We start from the raw sequence: 27,790 nt of genomic DNA, 5'->3' as shown, positions 1-27,790 counted from the left end.
TCATCTATTTTATTAAATTGAATTCTAAGTATTTACTGTCTTAGTATTTTACATATAGATTGGTCTGGAGTAAGGCGATTAAATAAAACAAATCGTATATAAACAGAGTAATATATTTGTAATCATCACAATTTTGCATAGAAAGTTCAAACGCTACCTGTACAATTACTAACACACGATAATATTATGTTCGTTTAGTATTTGAGTTAATTTAGCGTACACAAATTAATCACAACACATTTTAACAAATACTTAAAAAAACGTATTTTAAGAAAGTTACCATTAGCTTATCAAATTATTTTTATTTTATCTACGAGTTGTTTAAATATTTTACTAAATGTTACAATTTACAAATTACACATAATATTGAATAATATTTACATTTAAATTTGGCGCGACTAACACATAAGCTACATTATTGCATAAGAATCTCATTTATTAAAAAAAATTGAGCTTTTATACAGAGCTATTATCAGGATACTTTTAAATATTAAGCCTATGTAAAACTCTAGCTTATAACAATTAAGTATATTGCGCAGTTACTCACGATTAATAATAAAGAATTTATCAAGTTGGTAAGGGTGAAATAAATGAATATACGTAAAAACTATATATATAATACAAGGAACATTGAGTTACGTTTGGAGTATTTGAAAATTAATAATTGAGCATAATTAAAATAATAAAATGAGATCACAATATTTAATTCTTATGACCTATATGTTCTTTGGTCTAAACTTATTTTGTATAAATCCTTTCTAGCTTGAGCTGCTTGAAAACTATTTATTAAAAAAAATAAAACAATATAAATTTACTGTTTGACATTCTATTGAGCTATTTTTATTTCAGAACATGAACTCTTTAATTATTAATTAAAGGTTGGTTAATATAATACAATCTTATACATTTAGCTTAATGTTAATTGGTTAGTTAAATAGTTGAGATGGTTTTTGTTCAATTCAAACCTCGAGACTTAAATGTTTAAAAAAAGCTTATATGTTACGAGGTATAATATTAATACATATGTTAACTAAATATTCTTTATAAAATTACGCATCGTCGTAATAATAAAACTTATTAGGTTATGTTTCGTAGAGAGACTAGTTACTCACAGGACCTTATAAATTCAAATTTATAAAGATTATTTACAATTTTTGATATGATCAAATTATATAATTATCGTATTTACAAACTTCAAATCACGCCGTGCATTGACATCATAAATATTTTTTTATAGGATATATATCAATTAATCTATTCCGATTTGTTTAAAAAAACATAACATTGAATGTGTAAAAACTAGATTGAGTGTATTTTTGATGTTGAGAGGCAATATTTGTTTACTCGTTAATTTGCTTAAATTATTAACCATTGTATGTTCTATAATTATATAGTAGGTACTCGTATGGTGAGCAAAAAAAAGTAATATTAAAGGTTTTGCAAAAAATATCAGTTCTTTACCATGATTTAAGCATTCCTAGATTAAATCTTATTTCTGATTAAATTGTTAATTTTTGAGCACTTTGAAAACTTTAAAAATTAATACACACGTACATTATGAAATAAAATCACAACCTTAAAGAAAAGGAAAGCGTATATACTTTTGGCAAGTTGCTAACTATAATTAAATTTAAGTTAATATTACTAATAATACTGATGGGTACAGTTAAAGCTTTGCTATAACTCTCTGTGTTGAGAGGTGGAAAATATTCTATTTTCCACTCCGCTTTGAAATACAAAGGACGCGCTAACATACTTTATTTACTCAGTTCTTGTCTTTTATATTCTTTTGTTGTTTCCGGATTATTTATTCCATGCGACCATCCCATCGTGACCTCGCTCTCTGAGACATAAGCATCTTTTAATGTTAAACATTATAGGACAGAATATAAATAACTTTATACATATCTAATCTTACGTCAAAAACTACTTGTAAGTATTTACAAACTAGTAGGAGAAAACAGTTGTGATAAAGCAGTCGATATGCTATTTATAAATGATCGCATCTGGCCGCTTTTCATCGTGTTCGTTGTTATTTAATTTATAATGCAATTTTACTAAGAGTGACTTTATATTTATATTACAATCATTTATATATTTTCCTTATGTGTGTTCTTCTTTATTAATTTTATATTTTTGATAGCCAAATCAAACTGCTCATGCCTAGTATTATTTCTAATTGATCTACTGAGCGAAGACGACCACGTAATCCAGACGCTAGGTGCTGCACTTCAAGATTTTCCGGAAAGCTTTTCTAAACTCTGGGTTAAAAATCGTGTATATAACTGGGTTAAGGAAGGAGTTGATATATCCTAGCCAAGTGTTGAGAATGAAGACAGTGACTCCCGGTGTAAACTGAAGACCAAATTTTGCGCAAATCGCGTCCAGTACGTTGCAGGTGAAAAACGGTGTCCAGCAGAAGAGGAAAACACCTGTAAATATAAATTCTATATTGGATGTTTTAAGGACAAATAAAACAAAATATTTTTCAAAAATACAGTGGAAATGGACAAACGAATCTAAAACAACAAACTTTTACAAATTAATAAAGTTACGTATAGCAGAGGAAAATTTTAATTTATTTTAATTAAGAATAAAGTTGGAAAAAGGCTGTTAATTTTGAAGATTTCGTCGAGTTTACAAGGTTCTTAGATATCGCAAGTTAACACTTCGCAACACTTGAATTATTTGTGAAAAGGTGTGAACTTAGATTCGATATAAGTAATTTTGTTCCTCGCAAATACTTGGAAACTCGAAACAAGTTTTAACAAGTTCCCTTTTGAAATAGGTGAACCACTTAAGAGTTTCCCACCTATAGAACCTATAGAAAAAATATCTCTAATATATTTCGGATTTCCGTTTGTGTCAAGTTTTCGATCATAAGAATAGTTTTTGGGGTAAAAGTTATTCAATGTAAGTTTTAAAGAAATCATGAGCGTTATAATGTGGGTTTTAAACATTTCGACGCCGAGTCGAAAAGGGTAGAACTATACAGATTAATGCGTCTGGTTTTTCTCTTTTGTTTATTTTACATTTAACATTAGATATTACTTAGTTTTAGAATGTATTGAGGTATAGATATTGTAACTTATTGTTATAAATGTACCTAAAACTATTGCCAGTGTCTTAGTTGCTTTTCTTTCCTTTTTCGCGGAGGATTTTTCGCGTTTCTTCTTGCTTGCTTTATTCGCTTTGTAAATAGTGAACCTCGCCGTGGAGCTGGCTTTCCTTTCTTTTTTACTATTTGTGCCATCTCGGAGGTCGTAGTGACTGGACCCCAAGTCATCCTCTGATCGAAAAGCGATTGACGCGCATCTGATAATAGAATGCAAATACATTATGTAGTAAATAAAAGTCTAATAAATCCATATGCATTTATTTATGTATTAACACTTCATAAAAAAGTTTATAGGTTATTAACACGTAACACCAACAAAAACTAAAAATTATAATATTAACAGAAATATAACAGCCAAGCATGGGGTAAATATACGTCAATTAATATATATCAGTTGCTAATAATTGAATTAATAGTTTTAAACCGCTGAATTCCCGATATATTAGCTAAAATTATAAATTAACCCATGACTTTGATTTGTTTATGTTAGTTAATACGCCCAAAGGATTCTTGAGTTCTTATTAAAATTAAGTCACTTGGTTCAAACAAAAAAATGATGTTAGGTTACTAAAGTATTATATATGAAGGAAATGGATGAACACTTATACCGAATGCAAGACTTTTAACCAGAAATAACAAATCTCGATGCTTCTTGTCCCTCACCTTGTATCGGGTTCAAGTCTCTTGCCGTTCTTCTTCCACGTATCACAGGCCATATTTCTTAGAACGGTTGCATCTCTTACTGGTGGAGATCCGGGAGGGGTCATGTGTTCCCTAATGGTATCTTCTAGATTGGAGGGAGCATACCCTGAGTCGTTGTTTCCGTTAGGATCCTGAATAGCTTGGGATTTTACTTTTTTTCTTGGGGTTCTGAAAGATTGAAATAACCTTGAAAACTCTATTTATTTTTAAGAGCTATTATTATAATCTCAACGCTTTTAAATGGTTATATATAAATGCATTGTACATATGAGTTGAGTCAAACTAAAAAAATGTGTGTAAACAAAATAACTAACCTAGTGGTTTGTTCAGTTAGTGTGGCCAACATGAATTCTGTAGATTTGTCGTTAGGGATCACGTTACACTCTTCCGTGTACACCTCCATCTCAACAGACCGCTTGTCGAAACTAATGGAAATATAGATACAACTTAAATATATCGTTTTTGTAATTATCAATGAAAATCTACCTTATATAATCAAGTGTAAAAAATTTCTAAATCTCTCGAGACCTCGAGATACTGGATACCTGGTTAGTTTAATACAAAAATTTTACTTCCAACATATCACGTCATCGTTTTAAAATCGTTAAATGATATGCGTGTAATATAAGGATACCTTCCTGTTAGAAAATAAAAATTAAATTTTAATCGCTCAGTATTATGTTAGTGTTAGTGAACCGCAAATATTGTTTGAAACAAAACATCATGTGAAACATTTTACAAAATGTAAACTTGAAGGCCGACAGACAGAAGAAATAATAAAAAATAATCAGGAATCGGATGAAATTGTGATTAAGACTTAGAGTTAGAATCATTATTATAATACTTGGAGGAGAAGGACAAATTTAAATATATATATGTATAGAACAAATATCTCTTAAACACATATTTTTAGTGGATGGATAAACTACTTCCAGCACTAAGTTTTAGCGTTTTATCTATTGTCATTATTGAATAAAACTTATTTCGACATATACCATATTTTTAATTACCTATCTTCGTGGTCATCTTCGTTACTGCCAGAGCCTGTATTTGTCGGTCTTTCATCTATAGCTGTCTCCAACTGTCTGGTTTGAGCAACGTTTTCAATAACCACAGCAGCTGTGGTTCCTGTTGGTTCACCAGATATTGGAGGTTTTTTGGCAGCTCTCTGTTTCTTGGCACGGTTTCTTAAGGCCTGTTAAAATAGATAACTGTACTGCCTTAACGCTGCATACGAGAATTCATTTGTGTTATTTTATCTCATGAACTATTATGCACATCATTTGTTTAAATAAAGAGTATTTAAGGAATTATGTAAAGTTTAATAAATCATACAACTATATTTTATTTAAAGAAACATTTAAGAAAATAAATTCGCTCACCTTAAAAATATTGTAATAGAGGAACATCATCATTATACAGGGTATATAAAAGGACCCCAATGACGAATACAACACATAGTTGAGGCTGTTGAAGAGACATTCGTCGTAATTTCTGTCTGGTGTATCATTCAGTCCAAGAACGATAGGTGCTCCTATTGCTGCAGAGATCATCCACACCAGAACTATGGTGAACCAAACTCGCCTATTGTTTTTGTGTTTCGCGTACTTGATTGGTTGGGTTACTGCTATGTATCTATAATGAAATTAAAACATACATTATGGAATATAATTTGAACTTCGTAATCTGAAATACTATAAGTACCTACGTTGAGTCAGAGTCAAAAAAAGGTTTAAAAATGTTATGCTATTAACCTGATGTATTTAATCAATTCGTGTTAAAATTAAAACAATAACTTTTAAGAAGTAAATAGGTGCAGGAAATAGTAAAGTGAAAACAAAAGTGATTAAATTTTAACTATAAGAATAAATATATTGGTTTACATATAAATAATATTTACGTTTAACCTAAAAAAGGACAATGGACATCGTGTTAAATGCTAACTAACTGTGTTTTAAAACTGAACAATTTAATTTATAAAGTTTCAAACGTCGTATGTGTTCCAAGAAAATAAATTACCAATATCTTCCGATAATATAGCAAAGCGCAAAGCGAAACATCAATGGAATTAATAAAAGCACTCAGAGTATCTCTCTTAAGTTACTAGTAATGTATATAGTACGTGAAATCTCTTCAAGGCATTTTAGGCTCTTAAATTGTATTTTAAATTTGATTCCTCCATTTCAAGATTGGTGTGTCATGACCGATTATAAACATCAAGGCTAAGGCTATGAATAAGTTATATAGAAAATGTTAAAGACTAGATTTGGTCTAGTTTTATATAGACCCTTAAATATAGTCATGTCGTCAAATACTCATGAGACCTCAATAAAGTCAAGAATTTCCGAAGTTTTTCGATGTATTAATTCAGTGCCAGTCTTAGTTATCATAATATCTGCAAAGGGGGCAACAAAACACAAAAATATCTAAAAATTTAAGTGTTAGCCATCTGCACTTGGTAACATTATCGATTTCTGGGTCTAAAACATGTCTGTTTCCTCACGATATTTTCCGTCGTCATACGAGCAAGTTTTTATGGACACATTTAAAAGCTTTCAAACATCCAAGATCTCAGCTTTGTGGGTCGTACACGGGTAACAACTTAATTAATTTTCACGGGCCAGTTAAAGAAAGCTCCCGTATAGCAATTCGCTGTTATTCGCTATCGTTTTGGTTAATTATTTACCTGTCGACAGATATGGCGACCAGATTGAAGATGCTGGATGTCGAAGATGTCACATCCATCGCAATATACACGTCACACACGAAGGCTGGTAGGCCCCAGGAACCGTGTACCTGCAAATAAGTATAGTCAGTTATTAATACAATGTTCAATTGTACATATTAAAAAATTGCGTGCGTACAAAGTACACATTGTCAGAAGTGAAACTTGTAAACAAAAAATCGATTTGTTTTTTGTGTAAATTGTTGTTGTTGTTGTAAATCACTGAGGTAAAAGCCCCAATAGATGATAATGTACCAGTTAAGATCTCTCTATGTATTTCTATATCTATATTGATACTGTTTATACGTGCTAATGATAATATAAAAAAATAAAATATCTGCGTTTTTACTCAAGACGTTATGCGACAGAATTGCTATCTAAAGTTCTAATATGTAACTGTACAACCAACGGAGTGTATTTTTTCTCGATCTCTGTCAATCGCTCTCTCCCTTTTTTTCAACAAAAACGCTGCACATGTTCGTGACGGTCCGTAAAAATTATCCTCATGCGCCTAAAGAAGTTTCATTTAAAAAAATATGCGTTTATTGTAACTATGTTAAGAATAAAATAATTATGATCTTTAAAGTACGTTGCGAGTAAATTTTAAACAAAACGAATGGTTACATAGAACTCTTATATCCAGCTTTAGATTTATTAAATAACTGTACAAAAAGCATCGAGGAACATGATGCGGACGGAGTGAAATACTAAAAATTCAAACACAATCTGTGTTATCTCCATCGCCTGTCAGTTTCGCGAGTTCGCAAAGCGTTTAGTTAAAATTGTTAGCTGAGCTGAGCAGGCTGTGTGCGCTGTAGCAGCGAGAACGGATATTTTTCATAATAAAAATGTTGCATGCGTATTTATTGTGTGTAGGAAAAGTAACGACCAAAGACAACCAGCAGTGCAATGATATACTGGAACTGCAATTGGCTGTGTGATTTATATAATTTTAGGTCAATATATAATGTCTTTTAGCTAACTGTGGAAATTACAAACCACCTACTTGCCGAGATTAAAACTTTAATTCAAGAAAAATGATTTTTTTAAGTTTGCTTCTTATGAGTTCGCAGCAATTTTACCTTAAATTCTGATAACGATAAAGCTGAAGAAGTGATATACGTAAGAAAATCTTTTATCCCGGTAAGCGAGTATAAACTCGCACTCTTAATGAAATTGCATCAGCAAGTTGCAAATAGATAAGCTTGTGGTCTGAGAACCCCGAGTTGAAAGCCGATGTTGCTCAGAGACGATAATTTGCATTTTCAATAAATAATCAGTTTTAAATCAATATAATATGTAGTATTTACCTTATGTTTAAGTACTCCCTTATAATAATAAAAAACTATTTTTAATGTATACAATAGTCTTAAGGTATTTAGTCATTATTTTTTATTACTTTTTATTATATACATACCAATAAGGATTACAGTAAAACTTCATGTAATATGCAACTTTATTATTAATATTAAAAAGACCAAGCAATAGACATTGGAAATTACACAGCTATTATATCAATTAAAATATTCCTATTAAACGCCTCAAAAGCTGGACCACAAAATTGTAGAATCTTAAATGAAATAGAACAAAGGCGCACTAAGCCCCATCTAACTCTTATCGTGACGTCACATCCCTGACATCCGGTATCAGCGCGACTTCCGGCGGCCATTAGGGGCATTGTCTGAGGTCTTTTGTCCGCGTTTTATTAGTTTCTTCCTCAATATTACCAGCTAAAACATCGCTAATTATTGCTCTTATACCTTGCCCGTGTCGGTAATAGTGTAGTTTAATGCTATTATAAAATAACAATTTAAACGGTTTTGTTCTTCTTAATGAAGTCTTGTGAACGAGAAAAGAGTAATGAATGCATAACGGCTAACCGTCCGCCTCTCGTTCCTAAGGGTGATACGAAAGGTGGACCAAAGGAGGTCTATTTGTGTGCAGCAAGTTTAAAAGAAATAAACAATCGACATGTGCTAGACGCAGAAAGCTATCCGCATGCCTATAAAGAAAAATGATGTCTAAGTTGAATTTGATATGATCTTCAAATATTTCCTCGCGTACTCTTAAGTTCAATATCAATATAATTAGTGTCATAATTACACAAAACGCGAAACATTGCACATATTTACAATATGTGGAATTATTATTCAGTTTTAAGCTTTATAACGTTAAAAGGTTTTTAAGTAAAATAATGTTTACCTGTGCGAATTCATATGATGGAAATATTAAACCAGTATTAAAATATTAATCATGTTTTCTACTAGTAATAATGTAAATAAGTATGATAAATTAACACAAAAATAATGAATCGAAACAAAAACCGAAATATTATTATGATGAGTTCCGAAACTAGTTGTTATCTTATCTCAACTCAGAACTATTGCAGTTAGACTTTGTCTACGAGTTCCTCTCACAAATACCTCAGACACAGATTTATGTCGTAACCAGATTTTCACCTCGATGGAAGCTAAAATTACTACCTGACCAATAAGATATTCTACTAGGACTTATGAATCTATTGTAGATGTTAAATCAAATGTGTAAATTTAAAGCTGTGTTAAACTTACCAACTTTTACGATACCTAATAGCTGACTGACTGACTGACTGGCTAATGCCATTCGTACGATAGAGTCATTATTTAGCTGAAATAACAAAAAATGTAACATATGACTTAAACATATTTCTTTCGAAATTAAATTGCTGGAAGCAAATTCACATTATTATTGTCACTACACTCTTCCATTGTACTTGTTCTTTTTTATGAAACTTTAGAAAACCCATCAAAGTTGTGGTTTGCCGACGCCATATTGATAGTTTGAAGAGTTTGGTTTCGAGTTTGAGAGTGGCAGAAAGTGGAATTAAATTTAAAGTAACAGTTAACAGGCTAGGCAAGTAATGAAACGTCATCACTCCAAGTGATTTGCCTAGGAGTTTGATCAACTGGCTAAACATCTTTTAGGCCTGGGCCCTTGGCTTAGGCGTGGCTTAGGACTAGCTAAACGGCTTAGCTGTTAATTGAACGGCTAATTAAACTAGTTCGCTGCGACATATAGACCAATTATTCGTAATGATAATCTAGACTTGATTATCAGCTGAAACGGTCATATTAAACTGAAAAATCTACAAAATGCTTCATGGTCTTATATTCTATTAAATAAAAAAAATTGCTAAAATAAAACTTACTCATGGCAGTTCGTTACTTTTAAATTAAATAAATTGAGCAAATCATTTCAGAGATTAAAAACGATTTAGGATTCGACAATAGTCCATGTCATATCTATAAAATATCTAAATCGTACAAACGTCCCAGAAATTTCTATAAAGAATAGTTCGTGCGTGGGTTCTATTACCAGAGCCATCCTTTTTAATACAGTACCGCTTTTTACCCTTTGAACTTGAAATAATATCGTCACGCGCTACGGACGTGTTTCGAATGAATTACTAAGTAATATTGCACGATATATATTCCCTGCAATGACTATTAATGTATATTACACTTGTTACACTTAAAATGTATAGTAATAACACTACGACATAACACACGATGACATAATTCCTGTTTCTTAGCAGTTACGATATGATTACTATGGAACAGTAGTACTCATAGACGTAGTATTTGGAAGAATACTTGTCTGGTTTTAGTATATGTTATTGTTCTTAGCTTTTACAACCTATCCTTATATTGGTCTTCGGGGTTAGAATTTTCTATTGAGCACATAAATATCTACGTATAACAATCCCGCTATACTGGCTATTAAACCAAAACTATCACATTAAAATAGCTCTTTTGTCCACTAAATACGGGCGGTTTCCCTTTGAATTCGGATATAATTCATTAAGAAATTTTATGTGGGAACACGTGTTGCAATCATGAAGATCAAACAAATCTCGGTTTGGTCTCACAAAGCTTTCGAAAGAACCGTACCGTTAGGGAGCCTTGATTGAGGCAACATTATTTAATTTCACAATTCGGATTCCAGAGCTTTTACGCAGATTTGTGAATCTCTAACGACTATATGGATTTAATGTTGTGTGATCCATCCATTGATTTAATGTTTAAAAAAAGGGATTAATAAAATTTTCATGTAACTGTGTTGAAATTAATGAGCTTAATTAAAATGCCTGTATGTCTGTATATTTGATATCAACTTATTGAGTAAAATTGCTCTTAGATAGAACTAATAAGACTGAAAATAAAAACAAATCTTGGAAAATTCTCTTTTATATACAGGATATTATTTTTATCGATATCGAAATTATTTTTTATAGTGAGAAAATAACGCCTAATTAATTTACAAAGTAACAATTTATTAAAACATACTTCCTGTGTGTGTGAATCTTCATCAATTCGGTAAATCAGTAAATTGAAATATTGTTATAACCCAAGATATAAATAATGATCGATAAAATATTTTTTTTATCTACTATAGAATTAGCTTGGGTTATAATGTAAGAGTGTATATATTTAAAATGTAAAGATAAAAACAATAAAAATAAACCTCAAATACAGTTAATAGTGAGAGGCAAGAGATATTTACCGATTCAGATAGAGACCGATTATTTTACGTCCATTGTCCACGTTGTCAAAAAAGAAAACCCCTATCGAGTGTTTAGGCTTTTTCTGAGATCTGTGATGCTGATGCTGGATCACAGTCAGTGCCTTACGGTATTGGAAGTTAGCGTAGGAGCCAAACAACTAAATAATAAATCTGTATTGATTGAGCAAAACCAACCAACCAACAAATAAATCCGTATAGAATGAAGAATGAGACGTCAATTAATATAATACATGTGTAACGATGTCCGTACATTGCTGATATGAAGACATTTATCTGATTAATAGATGTATTTGGTTTCTGACAGATGACCTTCCATGTGAAAAGTACGGTAGGATTGAATTATTACGTAATTATTAAATCACATATATACCTTCGTCTGCGGTCGTAATAGCGCCTCAGTGCCAATGGGCGATGTAGCGAAAAAAAACTGTATTAAAATATATTTGCTCTTATGAATATATTACTTTATACGTTATGATATTTCACTTCTTATGACCTCATTTAACTATCATAGATTGCAGCTGTAAGCTCTGACCCATATATGTATTAATTGTTATTTTCTTTAACACTTTCTAGCTTACACGTGTCAAGTGGTTCTTGCCAAAATCGTATATATTGGCCAGTTTCAAACAAAATTGTCAAAGTAAAAGGGAATTTTCAGTGCCAAGTTACAATGCCTTAATCATAACCTATGCAAGATATTTTTGTGAGTATTTAATATTACATATTCTGCATTGATAAAGAAACTTATGTAGTGATATCATATTCACTCATACATTAATATTGTTCTTGTGTGTAGTAGTCATAACTGTTTGCTTTGTTTGTAATATTTTTTCATGTTGATAAGTCTAGATCCCAGTGAACTTAGCACTCATAATAAATTAAGTATATTTCTTTACTGAATTTTTATAAACAGTAAGATAAAGGTAGGACTTCATTACATTGACTTCATCCGTCCAACAAAGTTCTTACGCTTATATTCTATTTAGGCTTTATAGATAACTTTATCGTCAGTAAAAATCTTCGAAGATACGCATAGGTTTCGTTGTTAGAAGACTATTGCTAAGAATCTTTTCAAGTTATCCTATTGACAAAAATTTCGACGTTATAAGTTTTATCTTATCACATACACACACTTTAGAACTATTGACGAGATTTCATGCTAGATTAAATATTAGAATTATTTAAGGAATTAATAATATGTAACAATAATACAGATTAAAAAAAATAGAGTGGCGATTAATCCTCAGACAGAAGCCAGCTCTTAAATTTTATGATGATAAACAAAAACAATAAAACTACTAAGAATTAATCATTTATTACAGCTTGATTACCACAATAACCTAATACATAATTTTTAATAATGAATCAATCAATGGAAAACGTTGGACATTCAATCACAAAAAATTAATTAAAATAAATTTATTCATTCAAATCAAAATTAAAAGCTTTGGTTCAAACTTTCTTCCGGGTACGAAAGCTGTTTTAGCAATGACGAATTCTCCGCCGACTGTGTTCTTGAGCCCACCATGTCCAGATTGGGTCTTATTGGTGGCCTTCCACGGAGTCTCCCTTCGAACTTCCGACGTTTGTGATTCAGAGGACTGTCATCGGATATGTCTTCGTACTTTCTTTTAGAGGACGACGAGGATGTGGAATCGTGACAATAGGATCGATGTGGTGTTTCTAAAATGTAAAACGAATTAATATAATTGTCTCCCAATATAGTTTAATAATTTCTGTAGCTTTTGTAGTAAAAAAAATATTTTAATAAACAAATCACTTTAATATGCAAAATCTAGTTCACCTCCAAACTTGGTCAAATTTGCCAAAGCTTTCTAAAGCATAATAACGTTTATCCACTCAGTTTGAACTCATAAACAAGCTCTTAAAGCTGAATAAGCGATTTCATGAACACGTAACTGAGTTAAAATATCAAACATTATTTTAATGTACTAAGTTATCTAATCTAAAATTATTAATTCGATTAATTGATTTTGATAAACGAAGCAAAACAAAACAAAATTGCTAAAGCTTTCTCTCTTTTACAATGAAAACGAGCGCTTAATAATTCTCCTAACACAATTAATATAATTTATATATTTTAAACTAGCAATAAATGAAATTGCGTTAGTATAACAAAACAATTCAAAAATTTCTGATTGAACCTGATCAAAAAATTAATATCCTCGTTATACCCTATGCTAAAAAGATGAAAAGCTATATAGAAAATTCTTGTATGGAAAGCGGCAATATTGCATCGCAGCTCAACGGGTAAACCCTCGTGTTTCATAATTGTTTTCCTAACATCGTATGAAAACAATTTTCTAAGCAGAATTTTAAAATATTGTCAGCACTTTTGATATTTTATAACAACGTAATTGAATCAAATACATTTTGCTTTATGTTGTAGTAGGGGCCGGCACAGCTGTAAATTATAGTGCCATATTATTATGTCGATATTTAAATAGAAAGGAAATTACGATAAAATTTGCCTCTTGATATAACAGTTTCTATGAAATATAAGTAAAGCATTTAAATCATCTTAAAATAAAGGCATGAAAAAATATATGTTGTATACAACGAATCAAATCGATCTTATTATATTCTAACTTGTATATTTACAGTATGAAATTGGTCCATATCAGGCAATATCATGTAAATCGTGTTTACCTTTGTCACCCCAAAACACCTTTTTCACGACCTTAGTGACAGTCGACCAAATGTTTTCCTTTTCAACGATTGCGTCTCTGTCTATCTCGTTAAAATGTTCCTTGCCATCATTCGCCATCCTTTGCACGCTCACCTTTTTCTTCGTTACTGTAAATTTAAATTGTATTTCTGTCTCGTCCTCTTGGGATCTGATAAGTGATGTGAGGCATTTTTGTAGCGATCCTGCGATATTTGCTGTGAGCATCGTTATTGCATTATTTGGTTCTGGATCTACGCACGAACTAAACAAATCACTATCTTTCGTGTTTTCAAGGCCTGGGCTATCTTTGAAACTTATAGCTCGAGCGAGAACATTATGTTCAGCCTGTGGTGTTTCCTGGCTTTTCTCTAGTTTGTTTAGTGGGGTTTGGGAAATCGTTGCCAATCTGTTCTCAAATCTATTAAGAAGTGCTTGAAATCGTGGATTGGTGATACTTCTTTTCGGTTTTTGTGGGCCTGGAGTTAACATTCGTTTTGGCTTGCGATAGACTGAAAGAACATTTTCTATGATTAATAAAAATCGATTTATAAGAAAATCCCAGCTGTGTTATTGAATTATAAAGTAAAATATGTCTAAAAAAATATTGCATGTAGTTCTATTGCTTATTCAATAAAATAATTTGAAATCTCACAACAAAGAAGCGCTGTATAAACATAATTGCAAATTGTTTAATTAAACGTTAAGGAGTAAAACAGACATTGTAAACGATCGGTACTAACTTCGAATTACACCTGTTCGCATTATTCTACAATGTACACGACAACAGAGGTAAGTCAGCTTGTCTCACATAAAAGTTTTACTATCAGCGTTCATAAAGAAAGGAATAAACTTTATGGCGCTGAAACAAAGCTGGATCAGCGTATTGCAGTGCAATCAATTAATATTACTTCACAATCATACTTATTAATATGCTTAGAGAAGTTCTGATGTTATAAACATAATGAGATATAGATTAAACATAGATAAGTACCGCGCTTAATATTAGGTGCGTCTTGGTTGAAAACAGTTCCATCAGCGAATGTAACCTTTTTCTTGACTGAAGAATCATTAGAATCCTGAAAAGTGACCTGCTTTTCTGTACTCTCTTGACTTCCTCTACGACTGTCTACGATAATACCTTTCAGTTTTGGCATTTCCGTTGGCTGTAAAGATAATGACAAATAATTTTAAACAAAAACTAACATGTTGACTATTAAAAACAGTTAATTAGAACGGTATATATTACAATATTTATTACTGCATTAAATTTATTACCCATTAAATAAATGTATGCCAGATGATCAAAAAAGAATCCTTTATTAACAATTAAAAATATAATGAACAATGTATTAAGCATATTACATTTAACGATGAGATAATACTGACATAAATATTCCAAATTAATTTCCATGCTCACAATTTTTATTTCTTAACGGTTGTCTTAAAGATCCGTTTTTAATAAAAGTACATTCTTGGGATCGATAAAGGTATAGGTAAATTGAAAGTTGCAAGCGACAGCGTTGCTCACTAAATATTTGAATATTCTTCGAATAGAAAGAAAATACGAATTGGTATCTCCATTTATGACGTCTATGAAATATTGGCAAGTAAAGAAAATATAGGGATAACGTTAGACGATACAATATAAATATTAAATTTTTGATATACTGAATATATCATGTTTTGTTTTGTTGTCAAATTGTTTAAATGGAATTTGGAACTTCTGACTTTAACACTAGATTATTTTATCTTTATATTAAGAAGGCTGTCCCGAGGGCAAATATTTTTATATCCATTGATCGCTATAATTTTTCTGCAGCCTAACCAGCTAACTAATCAGTTAAATATAAATAAATATTCGAAAAACTTTTATTTCTTGAACCCTAAGCATACCTTTTGTGATGGACTATCAGCATTCTCAATTTCTGATAGTGGAGAATCATTTGCAGTATCAGGAAAGCGAAGCCAGCCTTCCGTTGCTGGGTTAGTTGGAGTACTAGTGGTAACAATCTGGGCCAATTTTAAAACGTGTGGAAGATGTGAAGTCGGAGTAGTTACCTGCTGGCTCGCTTCTGGAACTGATACAGGTTTATAGACAATATCAATATAAAGCGATATTCGGTATCATGTTAAAGATAATATAATTAAAATAAAACATGTACCTTCCAATTCATCATTTCTAGAAGATGTTGGTGTTTTAGGATTTATATTGAGCGAAGCATCATTCAAAGTCTCTTCGTCTTCATCGAAAGCAGCCTGCCTCAGCATCCACTTCTTGATGTGTGGCGTTTGTCTCAATTTCTTGACATGAGGGGTATTTTGTTTATCAACCTTTGGTGTTTTAGGGGCTAAATTAGGATGGGGCGTTTTATTACCTTCTACACTATCGTCCTCACTAGAATCGTATTCTACAATGTTAATTTTTCTTAGTATCGGCGTAATTACTGCAGTTTTGCTTGATTTATTAACAGATACAATCGCCTCAAAATTATCGGAATCATTTTGCATTTTCTCATAAATAGAATCAAACTTCTCTTCAACATCATCTCCTTTGAAACTACACAATTCAGATATAGTAGTACATTTGTCTAGATCTTGGAAATCTTGCATTGTAGTGTATGTTTGTTGGCACTTTCTGCACCGGAGCGGAAGGTGGGTTGTAAGGTGTTCAATGAAGTCTTGGTTAAGGTATTGGGGATGACAAAGGAAGGGGTTGCCACGGCAAAGGGGACAGTCATAGGTTAGCTCATGAGCTCTTTGTTCGTGCTTCCACCGGCAATCCGCACAACAGAATCGTAATTGACAAACGATGCACGTAACCTGAAATTGTCAAGGAGTTTATAAATGCATTTTAGTTTTAAAATAACTGTATAAAACTTAAATGGTATTTTACCTACTATATTAATAAAAAAAAGTGTGTCTGAACAAAACCGAGGTTTTATAATTGTTTATTAAACAAATAACTTGCTTGGTTGGATACGTCATTACGTTGGATTATGTCGGATTACGCCTGATTATGAATTAACATGCGAAAGATTTGTCGACCATCGACGATTGATCGTCGCTGTGTGGCGATTAATTATGAACTTGAAATATAAAATTATTAGTAATCCTATGTTTCTAATTTCTGTTCTAACATTCTTATTGATTCAATATCATTTTAACTATTTGTTCCGTGTGCGATGTAAATAAATACATAATGCATATAATAAATACCTTTGGAAATAAATAAATTAACAGTTAATTACTCAATTTAAATTGATAGTAAATGCGTTTCACCTAAATCCTTTAATCATGGAGCCAGCGACCGACAATAAATTGACGAAAATCCATCGAAACAATCTACTTGTAATTACTACAATGTCACTGCTCAGGCGCATCACATCATCGTGGATTAACATATTTTGTAATGTACAACAAAATACTTTCATCCCCGAACTAAATTCATGAATTATTTGTGTTATTTCGTTCATAGTGACATAATGTAATTTATATCCTGTTTATATTTTTATTTATTATATAATGAATAACATATTGTTTAACAAATAATAATGAATTAAAAATTTTACTTACCTCAATCGGATGCTTCATTGTTCACTCATCACAAATACTTTTAACGTTTTATTAAACAAAGACTGAACGCCAAGTTTTCTCTAAACCAATTGTTTATTTTATAAACCCTCTGAAGCATGTAATTATTATGATCAGTGTAAGAAAACTAGTAATGAAACACTAGACGGTAGGATATTTCTTATAACTATTTTGTCCTACCTTCATTTTTGAAATGTGATTTATCAAAATCGAATTTTAATGTGACATTGACACATTGATTTTGGATATTCTATTTTTATTTAAATAGTAATATTACTTAGGTATCCACTTAATATGTTTATTACAATAACAATTAAACAAAATATGATCTATAGAACGCAAAGGGTCTAAACTCCAAGAGAACTTGGATCGAATCTTGCAAACAAAGAATAAATTTTCGTATATACTGGCTAATTCTTCTACTTATAATGACTGTTATCGATGCGTTCGAGTAGGTTTCACAATGGACTTTTTAGCTGGTATTCTTTAAGGTACGAAGGATATTAAAATTGCCTTAGCATAACGAAAATATTTAAATTCTTACTATAAACGAAAATTGTTGGTTTTATCTAACACCTAACACGCCAATTAATATACCAGGCCCCAAATGCGCCAAACTGAGTTTAGAATAGCAATGTCACCGAAAATTAAGATTAATGAATTTCAGATTGTAGATTAAGAAAATACCGAATATTATCCTAGTTTATGCAAAGTCTCGTCGTTATGTTTTGAAATTTTAATTAATGATGTCAAAGGCACAAACCGCGTCTTTTGTGAGTGATAGGGTAAAATATTATAAACTATTGGTATTATTTTAATTAAAATGGAATATCATTTGTTTAAATGGGTGACATAAAGCGATGTTGTATTATTCTTAGATATTTAACTCTAGAAAATTCTACAGTCTCGTAAGTCGAATATTACATTTCAATATAAAAACGACTCAGCCTCAGCTCACACAAAAGCAAACACTAAAGTCAAGTATTTTCTGCCGCCCGGACAGGGACACCCGCAACAACAGAATGCTTGCAAGTGCGTTGCCGTCCTTTATGGAAGCAGTATCTTCAAGATCTGCCTCTGAGTAGGTTCGATATTAAGTAGCTGGTTTCATAAAGTAGATGTCCGTAATAAGAAAATTATAACAAACCGACGTCATATACTATTCAACTCATCCAAAATAGCTGTATTCAAATCCCGTAAAGAAGTTCCCTTTTAAACACAATATAATTTATCATAGAGGACTCGTTGCCGGCCTTTTAAGGATTGTTACGCTTTTTTCAAACAACACCTCTGAACACTCTCCATGTATCATAAAACTATAGTATCATAAAACAGGTAATGTATCAACGCTTACAACAAATGTAGCCACACCTACAATCTGCGTTTATTTGTTTTAAATATTTGAAATTAATATTTCGCACTTCTATTTTATTGGTAAAAAAACTTCTAACATAAAAATAGTATTCTCAAATTGTTTTAATTCACACAATTATATTTTTAATAGCTTGGCAGATTAGTAAATTTTTCTCTGTAATTATACTATAGAAACCAGACTTTGAAGTTTTACTATTTTGTATTATTACGATTTGTAGGATTTATTTCCTTAGCCTCGAATCCGTCTAACTATAACGTCTCTCAACCTTAGCCTAAGTTTATACATAACTTCTCGACAAGTGGTCAGACTAGTTGAAGTACCTCTCTTGAAGTTAGTAAAGGAAAATACCATCCATTACTTCAGAAGGCAAACCAATATTAATTTAATATCCAAAACTTGCATAACCCAACCCCAACTCCAATGATTTGTATCGTATCTAGTATTTTTTATGCTTATATTACGGAAATAGTTATTAATACATTTTTGAGTCTTTTACTTAATTTTAGCTTCCTGTAAATGAATACTGCGAAATTAGTTGTATAATTGAGATTAAATCACTTAAGCCCGGTGTAAATCTCAACGCACCCTCGTCACTGTCTTGTTCAGTTCCACGTCTTCCGAATACAGCTACTTGAGAGCACTAAGAACTTGATGTTACGCGGATACAATCCATCAATATAAAAATAACTAACGAATAGAACTCCGAAATTGTTTCAGAAACGTAAACTGCTGAAGGTACTTTTTAAGGCATTCGCCAGAAGTACAAGTAAGGATCTAATATTATAAACAAACTTTTTCACTAATAGCGTCCATCTTCAATTTGTAAAAGAATCACGTCTTGTGTAAGAAGTCATTTGGATCGGATGAACGATTTGATTGCTGGCTTTGGTAAAGACCGGTGCACACGTTTTAACAAAAATTACCCTTATAATACTAATGTATGTTGGTTGTTAAAGTTATAAATGCCTGATTAATACCTATTGAAGGAAGCCAAACTACTAAATATCTTATACGGTACTTTAAAATTATGCTATTGTGATCAGTGAAATAAACAATGTAAAAGAAAATATTCTGGTATAATATGAATACGCAATTACGCAATACTAGTAAATGTAATGAATGGAGAATACACATTTCAATGGTAATTACATTTCATTAATAATCCTTTACATATTATTAGCTTAAGTTTTAAATTTCTATATAACTCTTTCAATCAATTTACATTGTATTCCCATATTTGCACGAATGCGTATATGTTTCACTTAAATAGTTGCAGCTTGTATCCGCAACCTAAAACTAGCCGGTCACCTTGATATTCTCCGTACATTCTCGCTTTTCATCAAATTCCATTCCAATCCACAAATAATATTTCTGTCCTTCGAGTATATTTTCTCAGATTCCTATTGATGAGGGATCCATTATGGTTCATTAGGAATCGAGGGGTGAATTTGTATCATATAATGTTTCAAATTCATAATAAAAGATCCACTCTATAAACATATATATTTACTTACATTTGATCAAAGTTGTATTTATAAGAATTGTGTAATAAATGAGAAATTCGCTCATCTACGTTCGTTAATTAATTGATTTATAAGTTCTTTAGCCACGTGTATGCATACAATTACACAAGAAAATATGACATCACAAATTTTACACATCAATTATATGAGAGCATAAGTAAGCTAGCAAAAGAAAAAAGCATTTTTAAAAAATCTAAAAAGTAATTATCATTAAAATTAAATAGAAACTAAAACCTCATTTATGAAAGCAGGAAGATTGTTGTAAAATATGTAAGTTGTAAGATCGAGATAGCATGTTGTAAAATATTCACTGGACCATTTAAAGTAGCCGATAAGTGAGTCGTACGTACAAATAGATGAATTTTAGTTCTAGTAAGTCTAGGATTACAAAGAAAGGAAAAACTAGCAATTATTGTCGGAGATAACAAAAGGAAAAAAAATGCAGTTTAATCTCAAAAACTAATACTTTTCTTCATCTAAGAAAATTGTTACTTATAGGAATTTCTTTTGCCAGTTAAACTTAAACAGAAGGGCCTAAGCATACAGGAAGGCAGAGATTTCTGAATAGTAAAATAACCACAACTATAAGCTGACGATAAAGTAGTAGGTATACACGTTAGTGAATCGTGTTAAAAAGCGTTCGTAAGACGTTATGTACCTGTTGCAAAAACTTCTTTAGCAAATTTAGAACTGTCATTGTAATGGCCATTTAATTTAAATAGTTTTTTGAACGTTACAAAACAAACGATACCAACAAATGAAAATTCGTGTATTATATGAATTTTTGACGTAATAAACTTACCTAGTTTTTGGTATCCAATCCTCCAATAAAATAATTTAAACTCGGGAATTTCATTGAAACTCGCTTCTGCAATTATTCAAGGCAATTAGTTTTATTTCAATATTAATTTAATTTAAAACTTAAATGAATAATCTATAACCACTCGTCGCCCGAGGTTCACTAAAATATTTTTAAGTTAGACTAAATTATGTTTATAATAAAGAAAATATGTAGTCTGGGCTGCCCAATCGCCATACATCTTTGGGATTAAATCAACACGAGGTTATTTTAGAACGATTGTAAAAATAAATTAAGTTTCTATCAGATATGTACGAAATTGTTATCGTTTACTAAGGATTCTATAATTACAATTTTTCAATAGAAAATAGTCAATTTGTATTCTTTTATAAATCAAATAAAGAAAAAATATCTTTATTCGTGTAAAAAATCGCCTTCTTGGTTAGGTTGTACTAAATTTTCTTAGTGGTCACTAGGTGGCGCTAACAATATCTTAAAGCGCGCTAGCGTTGTGAAAAGAACATTGCCCAAGTATAGGAAGGACTCATTTCCCACGATTTTAGTTTCCCCGGGATTGAACCTACATTTTATTTTTGGGGGTGAGCTAGTACTTAGACGTACATTCACCTAATATATTAGGATTTATCATTTAGGATTCTCTAAACGACTAAACGTAATCACTTCATAGAAAATGGTTAACATGAACTGTCATTTCTCATTAGTCACTACTATTATTTATAATTCAACTCATAGTTCATCTGATTACATTTGAATTTTGAGGTTTAAACATTAAAAATTAGTCAACCACTGAAATGTCAAATCGGCAATGGCTGATGACGCTAACGTGTTTGTCCCAAATGTTTATACTTTATAGCTAAAGGTCCGCCATCGTCGTACCGTGAGTGAGTTCAGAGTTGACAGGTCACAAGAATATTAATTATTATTAATTAATATTGAAACTGTTAATGACTAATTAGTGAACACAATATGTAAGTGGTATTTAAGATATTGTTTTATACACAATATATGAGATTGGATTTGAAATGTTGCTGTGATTTATTAATTTTTCGCTCCATCTACTACGCCTGAGTGGCCAAAACTCCTTCAAGCCCTTAATTATTGCGGTGAGACGGTTGGATAGCTTTGAGAAAATCCCACCACCTTTGATCTCGTAGGACTCTATCTGTTGCGAACATTGGTGCAGACATTCCGTACTTATTATATTGTTGGTATGGTTGTTAATGTTAATACACACAGTATATATACAATACAGACACTTATTACGTATACATTTAAATATATATTTAAATAATATTTAATTATTTAAATTAATAAAAATAGATGTAGCATATTTAAATTGGTTGGCAATATGTTTACTCATGTAATGATGTGATACTTTTTTAAACGTTAATATATCTTAACAATAGTTAAGATATATTTACTACTATACCTTATATTATATGAATGTTATTTACGCTATTTAATACTTAAATGCTTCCCCGCAAAAGAATATCTTAGCAGATAGCAGAGGTTAGTGCGAGGGAAGGCCGACCGTCAGACCTAAACCCTAATAAAAATATTATTCACTAGCGGCCTGTTCCGGCAACGCACATTAATATTTTTAAAGGTTTTGTGAAAAATGTGGCCATCATAATATTTAGGTATGTACTAAGGGATAATGTAAAAGTCTAATGGTAAAAGAGATTTTCATCAGATCAGTTCCCACTGACCTTTGCAAAGTGGGTGTGGTTTATTTTATTCAGTATGTATTACTTCCTAGAGGGTAGGCGCGGCCAGAACTCTTCGCGTCGTGTCTTGTTCGTTGGTGTTTTAAAAATATAAATATCAATTCAATTTGATTTTATAAGCATAAAAAGGGAGACAGAAGTGCGCAATAAACCAGTGGAAGTGTTGATTCTTAAATTTGTATCGCTAATGAAGGAGGGTCAGAAGCAAACCGAACTACTTTTATACTTAATCGAACAACTGACAAGAAACATTTAGAAAGTGAAATCAATGTGATAAGATAATTATTCGTGAACAAAGTGCACGCCGTAAATAATTGAGTCAGCTTTAACCCAGTGCGATTTACGACGATTTATTTACATATTACATATTTACAATTTTCAATCACCTCGTGTAACAACGTGTGGATTCGAGAGACAAAAAAATGTATCGGCACTCCGAGGTCGGAGTTCCAATCCGACTAAGGCCTCAATTTATATATTTTTATTTTTTCTTCACTGTTTTATATGATATTACAAATTAAAATTTTGACATTTTCCAGTGTCTGACAATTGCTTCATTCACTCAATACGTTCCAGCGCCTAACCATAAACAACCAGTGTGAACACTAACTACCCGAAACCTCTATCAATTCTACGTTAAGACAACATTGTCAAAAATGGAAATGACAACAAATATTACCACGAGCCGAGTGGTAGAAGTGATGTGGAACTGAGTGGCCCAAGAAAGGTATGAATGGAAATATTTGGAGGAGGCCTTTACCGACTGGCAAACAGATCTGCAAAAAACCAGCAAGATACAAATATTAGTTTTTTTCTTAACTTTCTATTACTTAGTTTAATGTAATATATGTTTATTATGTGTACCTAAAAAAATGATGTAAATAAAAGGGTATAATATTATTATATATTACTTCCGGGTATTAAGTTTAACAATTAAGACAGCCGCAGACATTGCTGTGATGGACAACGAAATTACAGAGATGCAACTACCATCATAGGTTTCTAAGACATATCTTTGACATAACATTGTTTTTGTATGAAATTTAGATTTTGTTGTCGCATTAAATAATTGCACATTTAATTAATCATAATTTCTATACAGCATCAGGTACGAATTCCTTTAGCAGTGTACCTTAGCTTTTATATATTTTTTATATGTTGTATATGTTAGTTTGCTGATAACAAATCAAATCAAAATTCGTTTATTCAGTTAAGATGCGTCTTAGGGCATGCTTATGAATGTTAAAAACTGACAACAGATGTGATATAAGAAACTAAACTCTAGTTTAGTTTCTTATAAGGAATAATGCATCTTTCAGTACGAGAAAGATGCATTTAAAGTTTTTATTATACTTCCTTTGTATACAAAGTGAATAAGGCAAAAGTGACAATAAATTTTAAAACAATTGAAGAATTCTGTGTTCACTATGTATTATCATTTCAAGCGTCTACGTTTAGAAGACATTGTCTCACTCTAGTCAGTGGCCAATACTCAAAATCAGCAAAGTTTATTATTATTAAACAGTTTGTGAAATGGAATAATAACAATAATTTTAATATGGAAAAATATGGCAGCGCTTGACGTATTTCTAACATTGGTATATAATAGTTGCGTTTAAAATATATCAGGTTTTTAGTCCCATTATTTACGTCGAGAGAATTGTATTTAACTGTATTTATTGTTACCTACTTTTATTTGGTCAAATGGTTTCGGAAAAAATTGATCACGTATTTGATGCATTATGTTTGGGTGTATTTAGATTTGAATTCCTTGCATATCGTGGACTACAAGCTACACATATTTCGGACAGTTAAAATTACACTTCACCACTTATTATGGATATGAAATAGTTAAGAAATAATGCAGTGGTGATAAAAAATAGGTTTGGATAGCACGCGTAGAACCACATAATACTGAATTATCGCGGTAAGAAGTTGCTTAAAGATTGGACGAGTAATTGAGCCAGCTTATAAGCTTCCTTCCTTTCCGCGCTAGAACTATGTTAGCGTAGAGACCTCCTATTTCTCGATCATGCACCTCAGGCGTGAATAACTAGCTGCTTGATAAGATTGATCGCCTAGGAAATTTCTGCATTTGCTTTATGTTTGGTCTCTGGATGATCTCATGAGTCTAAATTCCGCAGACAGCCTGGTTGGCTTTTCAAATTAGACGTGACACTCATCTGCTCGATCATGCATTCCTCCATGTTTCTTCTGATTTTCTTCTTTCCTAAAAGTCATGTTAAATACTAAGGTTCGTGTATATGTACTAAATATTATCGTTCCTCCTACAGATGCATTGATGCATACAGAAATTCCAAATTAATTTTTTACCATTTTGTACAATAAGTACAAATGATACGATTACAATCGTTGAACATTTTACTAATAAAAATGTGTGCATGTGGTATAACTCTGCGAAAAACTCTTGCGTGTTTTGTCACGAAACTTCGTGGGTATACACGTTATCCGCAGATGACACCGAAATTTATAGTCTATCGTGGAAAATATTCACGCTTCGTACTTCTTGTCCCCCGGGTGGCTATACCATATGCTTTTAGCGCATAGTTGAAATCGCGCAGAGACTGAAAAACTTTATATATGTCGCTTAAGGCACGAATTATGAAGTATAACTTATTATATTCAACCTTAACGGTGTCATATATAAAGTATAATGTTTACTGTGCCTACCACCATTTTCTTTTACTATACCCATTATCTAGTAACGCGGAGCCCTCGCCATCTAGCGCGCAAAAGACAAAACACATTGCTCTACGAAAAACAATCATTCTTTACAGAGGTTTATAATATGTCATTGTCAACGAATTCAAACAAAGATGTTTCATTAGTTTTTTAATTTCTAAAACATTTAAGTTTATTAAAACTTCATAATATATTTTATAACTTAAAACGGATGCAATCGCTCGAAATTTCAAGTCTAGACTAACGATGCAATAATCGCCAGAACCCATAAGACGCGGTGAAATTATTATTTAAGATCACATCTCATTCACCTTTATCAACAAAATTCGCTTAGGCCTTAGCCGCCGAACAAATCGAATGACAGGGCACAACTATGTCTCGTGACAACTGACAATTGACAGATTGACATGGGTTTCCCGCGTCATTGGCCTACGCGAATTGCTAAACAACATTATTATTGGATTACAGTCATTGTTGTGGTTCATATTTTCTATGTTGTTATTTCGTCAAATAGTCTTATACATGTGTTACAGTTTTTTTAAATGACTAATAAAAATAATACTTAATGAAATGCTAATACTACTATAATATAGTTTACATAAATTGTTTTTACAAATTTATGTTTTATGTAAAAATATTTCAATTTTGCAGGCACTAAACGCATTTTCATAAAACAATTATGTAGTCAAAACTGTTTCATATTACATGATTGAAATTAACATTTTTTTTTGAAGTGCTAGTGAAGTAAGTACAGAAACAAACGTGTTTTTGCGTTTAATAAAAAATCTTATTCAAAGATATTTAGGTACAATATGAATTAATTAAACCACCAAGTCGGTATAAAATAACTTTTCGGTCCGAAAACGTCGTGTCAGTAATTTAATAAGCGCCCCAGGGCAACTTGTACGCTTTGCCGGTCTATTGTGAACAGTGTCACTAATGTGTTACCGACTTTACAACTTTCGGAATAAAGCTTACAGATTAGGAATTCTTTATAACTTTTTATTCTTTTGACCATCTCATAAATCTTATACTTTGAAATTTTTTTTATACATAATGTGTTTTGTGTTTAATTGAATGTGTGGCGAGGTTGAGAATACTCTATGCCTCACTGTCAAAGATTATATATTATACTCAAGAGTATCATTAACTATTTTATAAATAAATTGGCTTAATACAAATGTCATTGTGAGACGTAGGTAGCGCGTGTTAGTGAGTTTCCACAAAAAACTAAAGTGTCTGAAAAGCCTCTTTGGATAAAATAGTTGTCGACGTCCGCTTAACGAGCTCTTCGATGTTATCTGTCGACAACGTGTTTATGAACTGACAGGGAAAAATGTTAGTGTAGCGGACTGGCAGGCGATATAGAACCGTGTTGACAGCGCTGCTACTAGATTTTGAAAATCGCCTGGCGCGATTTATGTTATCTTTTATATTTTAATTTCCAGTTTCCTCATAATTATTCTGTCTTAATCTGCTATGTATCTATAGTTTACATATGGATGACGTAGAGCTGTCACTGACACTTGACATATTACACAGGTTTGTGCAAAGTCGCTGAAATTTAATAATATTTATGAGAATTTTGTTTTAACAAAATAATGATTTAAGGTGTTTATTCTTGTAAGCTATAATTATTATGAATAAGATTCCCTTTATTAAATAAAGTTTAGGTGTCAATATTAAATCATGCCGAATTTGGGGCTCAAAGTCTTTAGTTGTTCGTCCAAATTTTTTTTACGTGGGGCATTATTAAGGTGTCAAAATAAAGTATGTACCTAATTGTTGGAATAACGTTTCATTTCAGCAGAATGATAGGAGTGAATTACTCTGATAGAAAAATAAAGTCCTTCAAAGGACAATAGCAAGTTGTAATTAAATTCGATCCCCGCATATTTATAGAGGTCTCGCGAGTTACTGAATTCTGTAATTAAGGAAACCATGTTTACAGTTCAAATAGAGCTGAATATTTTGCCCACAAAACTTTAACGACGAATTTCATTTATTTACTTGGAAAACCGCCTCAATTTAAATGTTTGGATAACTAAACACCATTAAAACTTTAATGTATCTGTTTATATTTATTTAAATTATTTGTTATTTACGTCGAGCCTAATCTATATATATATAATGAAAATGGTCTTCGTTTGAGGCTCAATCACGCCTACACCACTGATCGTATCGACATGAAACTACCACTATTCGATGCGAATGGTTTATGGCTATTTATTTTTCGAATTCTATTAGCAAT

The 27,790-nt window shown here is 31.5% G+C and overlaps 1 protein-coding gene across 3 annotated transcripts in view; it reads right to left on the bottom strand.

Annotated features, from left to right (window-relative positions):
- Positions 1-876: 876 nt before the first annotated feature.
- LOC110991687 (dopamine D2-like receptor) overlaps positions 877-27,790 on the bottom strand; it is a 111,332-nt gene continuing 84,418 nt past the window's right edge. The window contains exons 3-9 of one of the 3 annotated variants that reach the window (XM_022257151.2): positions 6,507-6,616; positions 5,203-5,455; positions 4,831-5,015; positions 4,135-4,245; positions 3,782-3,988; positions 3,107-3,315; positions 877-2,432 (exon numbers count right to left, since the gene is read on the bottom strand). In XM_022257151.2, coding sequence (XP_022112843.2) covers positions 2,218-2,432; positions 3,107-3,315; positions 3,782-3,988; positions 4,135-4,245; positions 4,831-5,015; positions 5,203-5,455; positions 6,507-6,616 — 1,290 coding nt within the window. In that variant the 3' untranslated portion in view covers positions 877-2,217. Of the gene's footprint in view, positions 2,433-3,106; positions 3,316-3,781; positions 3,989-4,134; positions 4,246-4,830; positions 5,016-5,202; positions 5,456-6,506; positions 6,617-12,407; positions 12,795-13,781; positions 14,310-14,791; positions 14,964-15,693; positions 15,879-15,962; positions 16,621-17,373; positions 17,519-27,790 lie in introns of those variants that run through there. The other 2 variants (XM_045628564.1, XM_045628563.1) reach the window with 2 other exon arrangements.

This window comes from Pieris rapae, chromosome 6, assembly GCF_905147795.1.
Source record: "Pieris rapae chromosome 6, ilPieRapa1.1, whole genome shotgun sequence".
Taxonomy (NCBI): domain Eukaryota; kingdom Metazoa; phylum Arthropoda; class Insecta; order Lepidoptera; family Pieridae; genus Pieris; species Pieris rapae.
The sequence above is the reverse complement of the archived record's forward strand: the minus strand, read 5'-3'. Positions and strand labels throughout refer to the sequence as shown.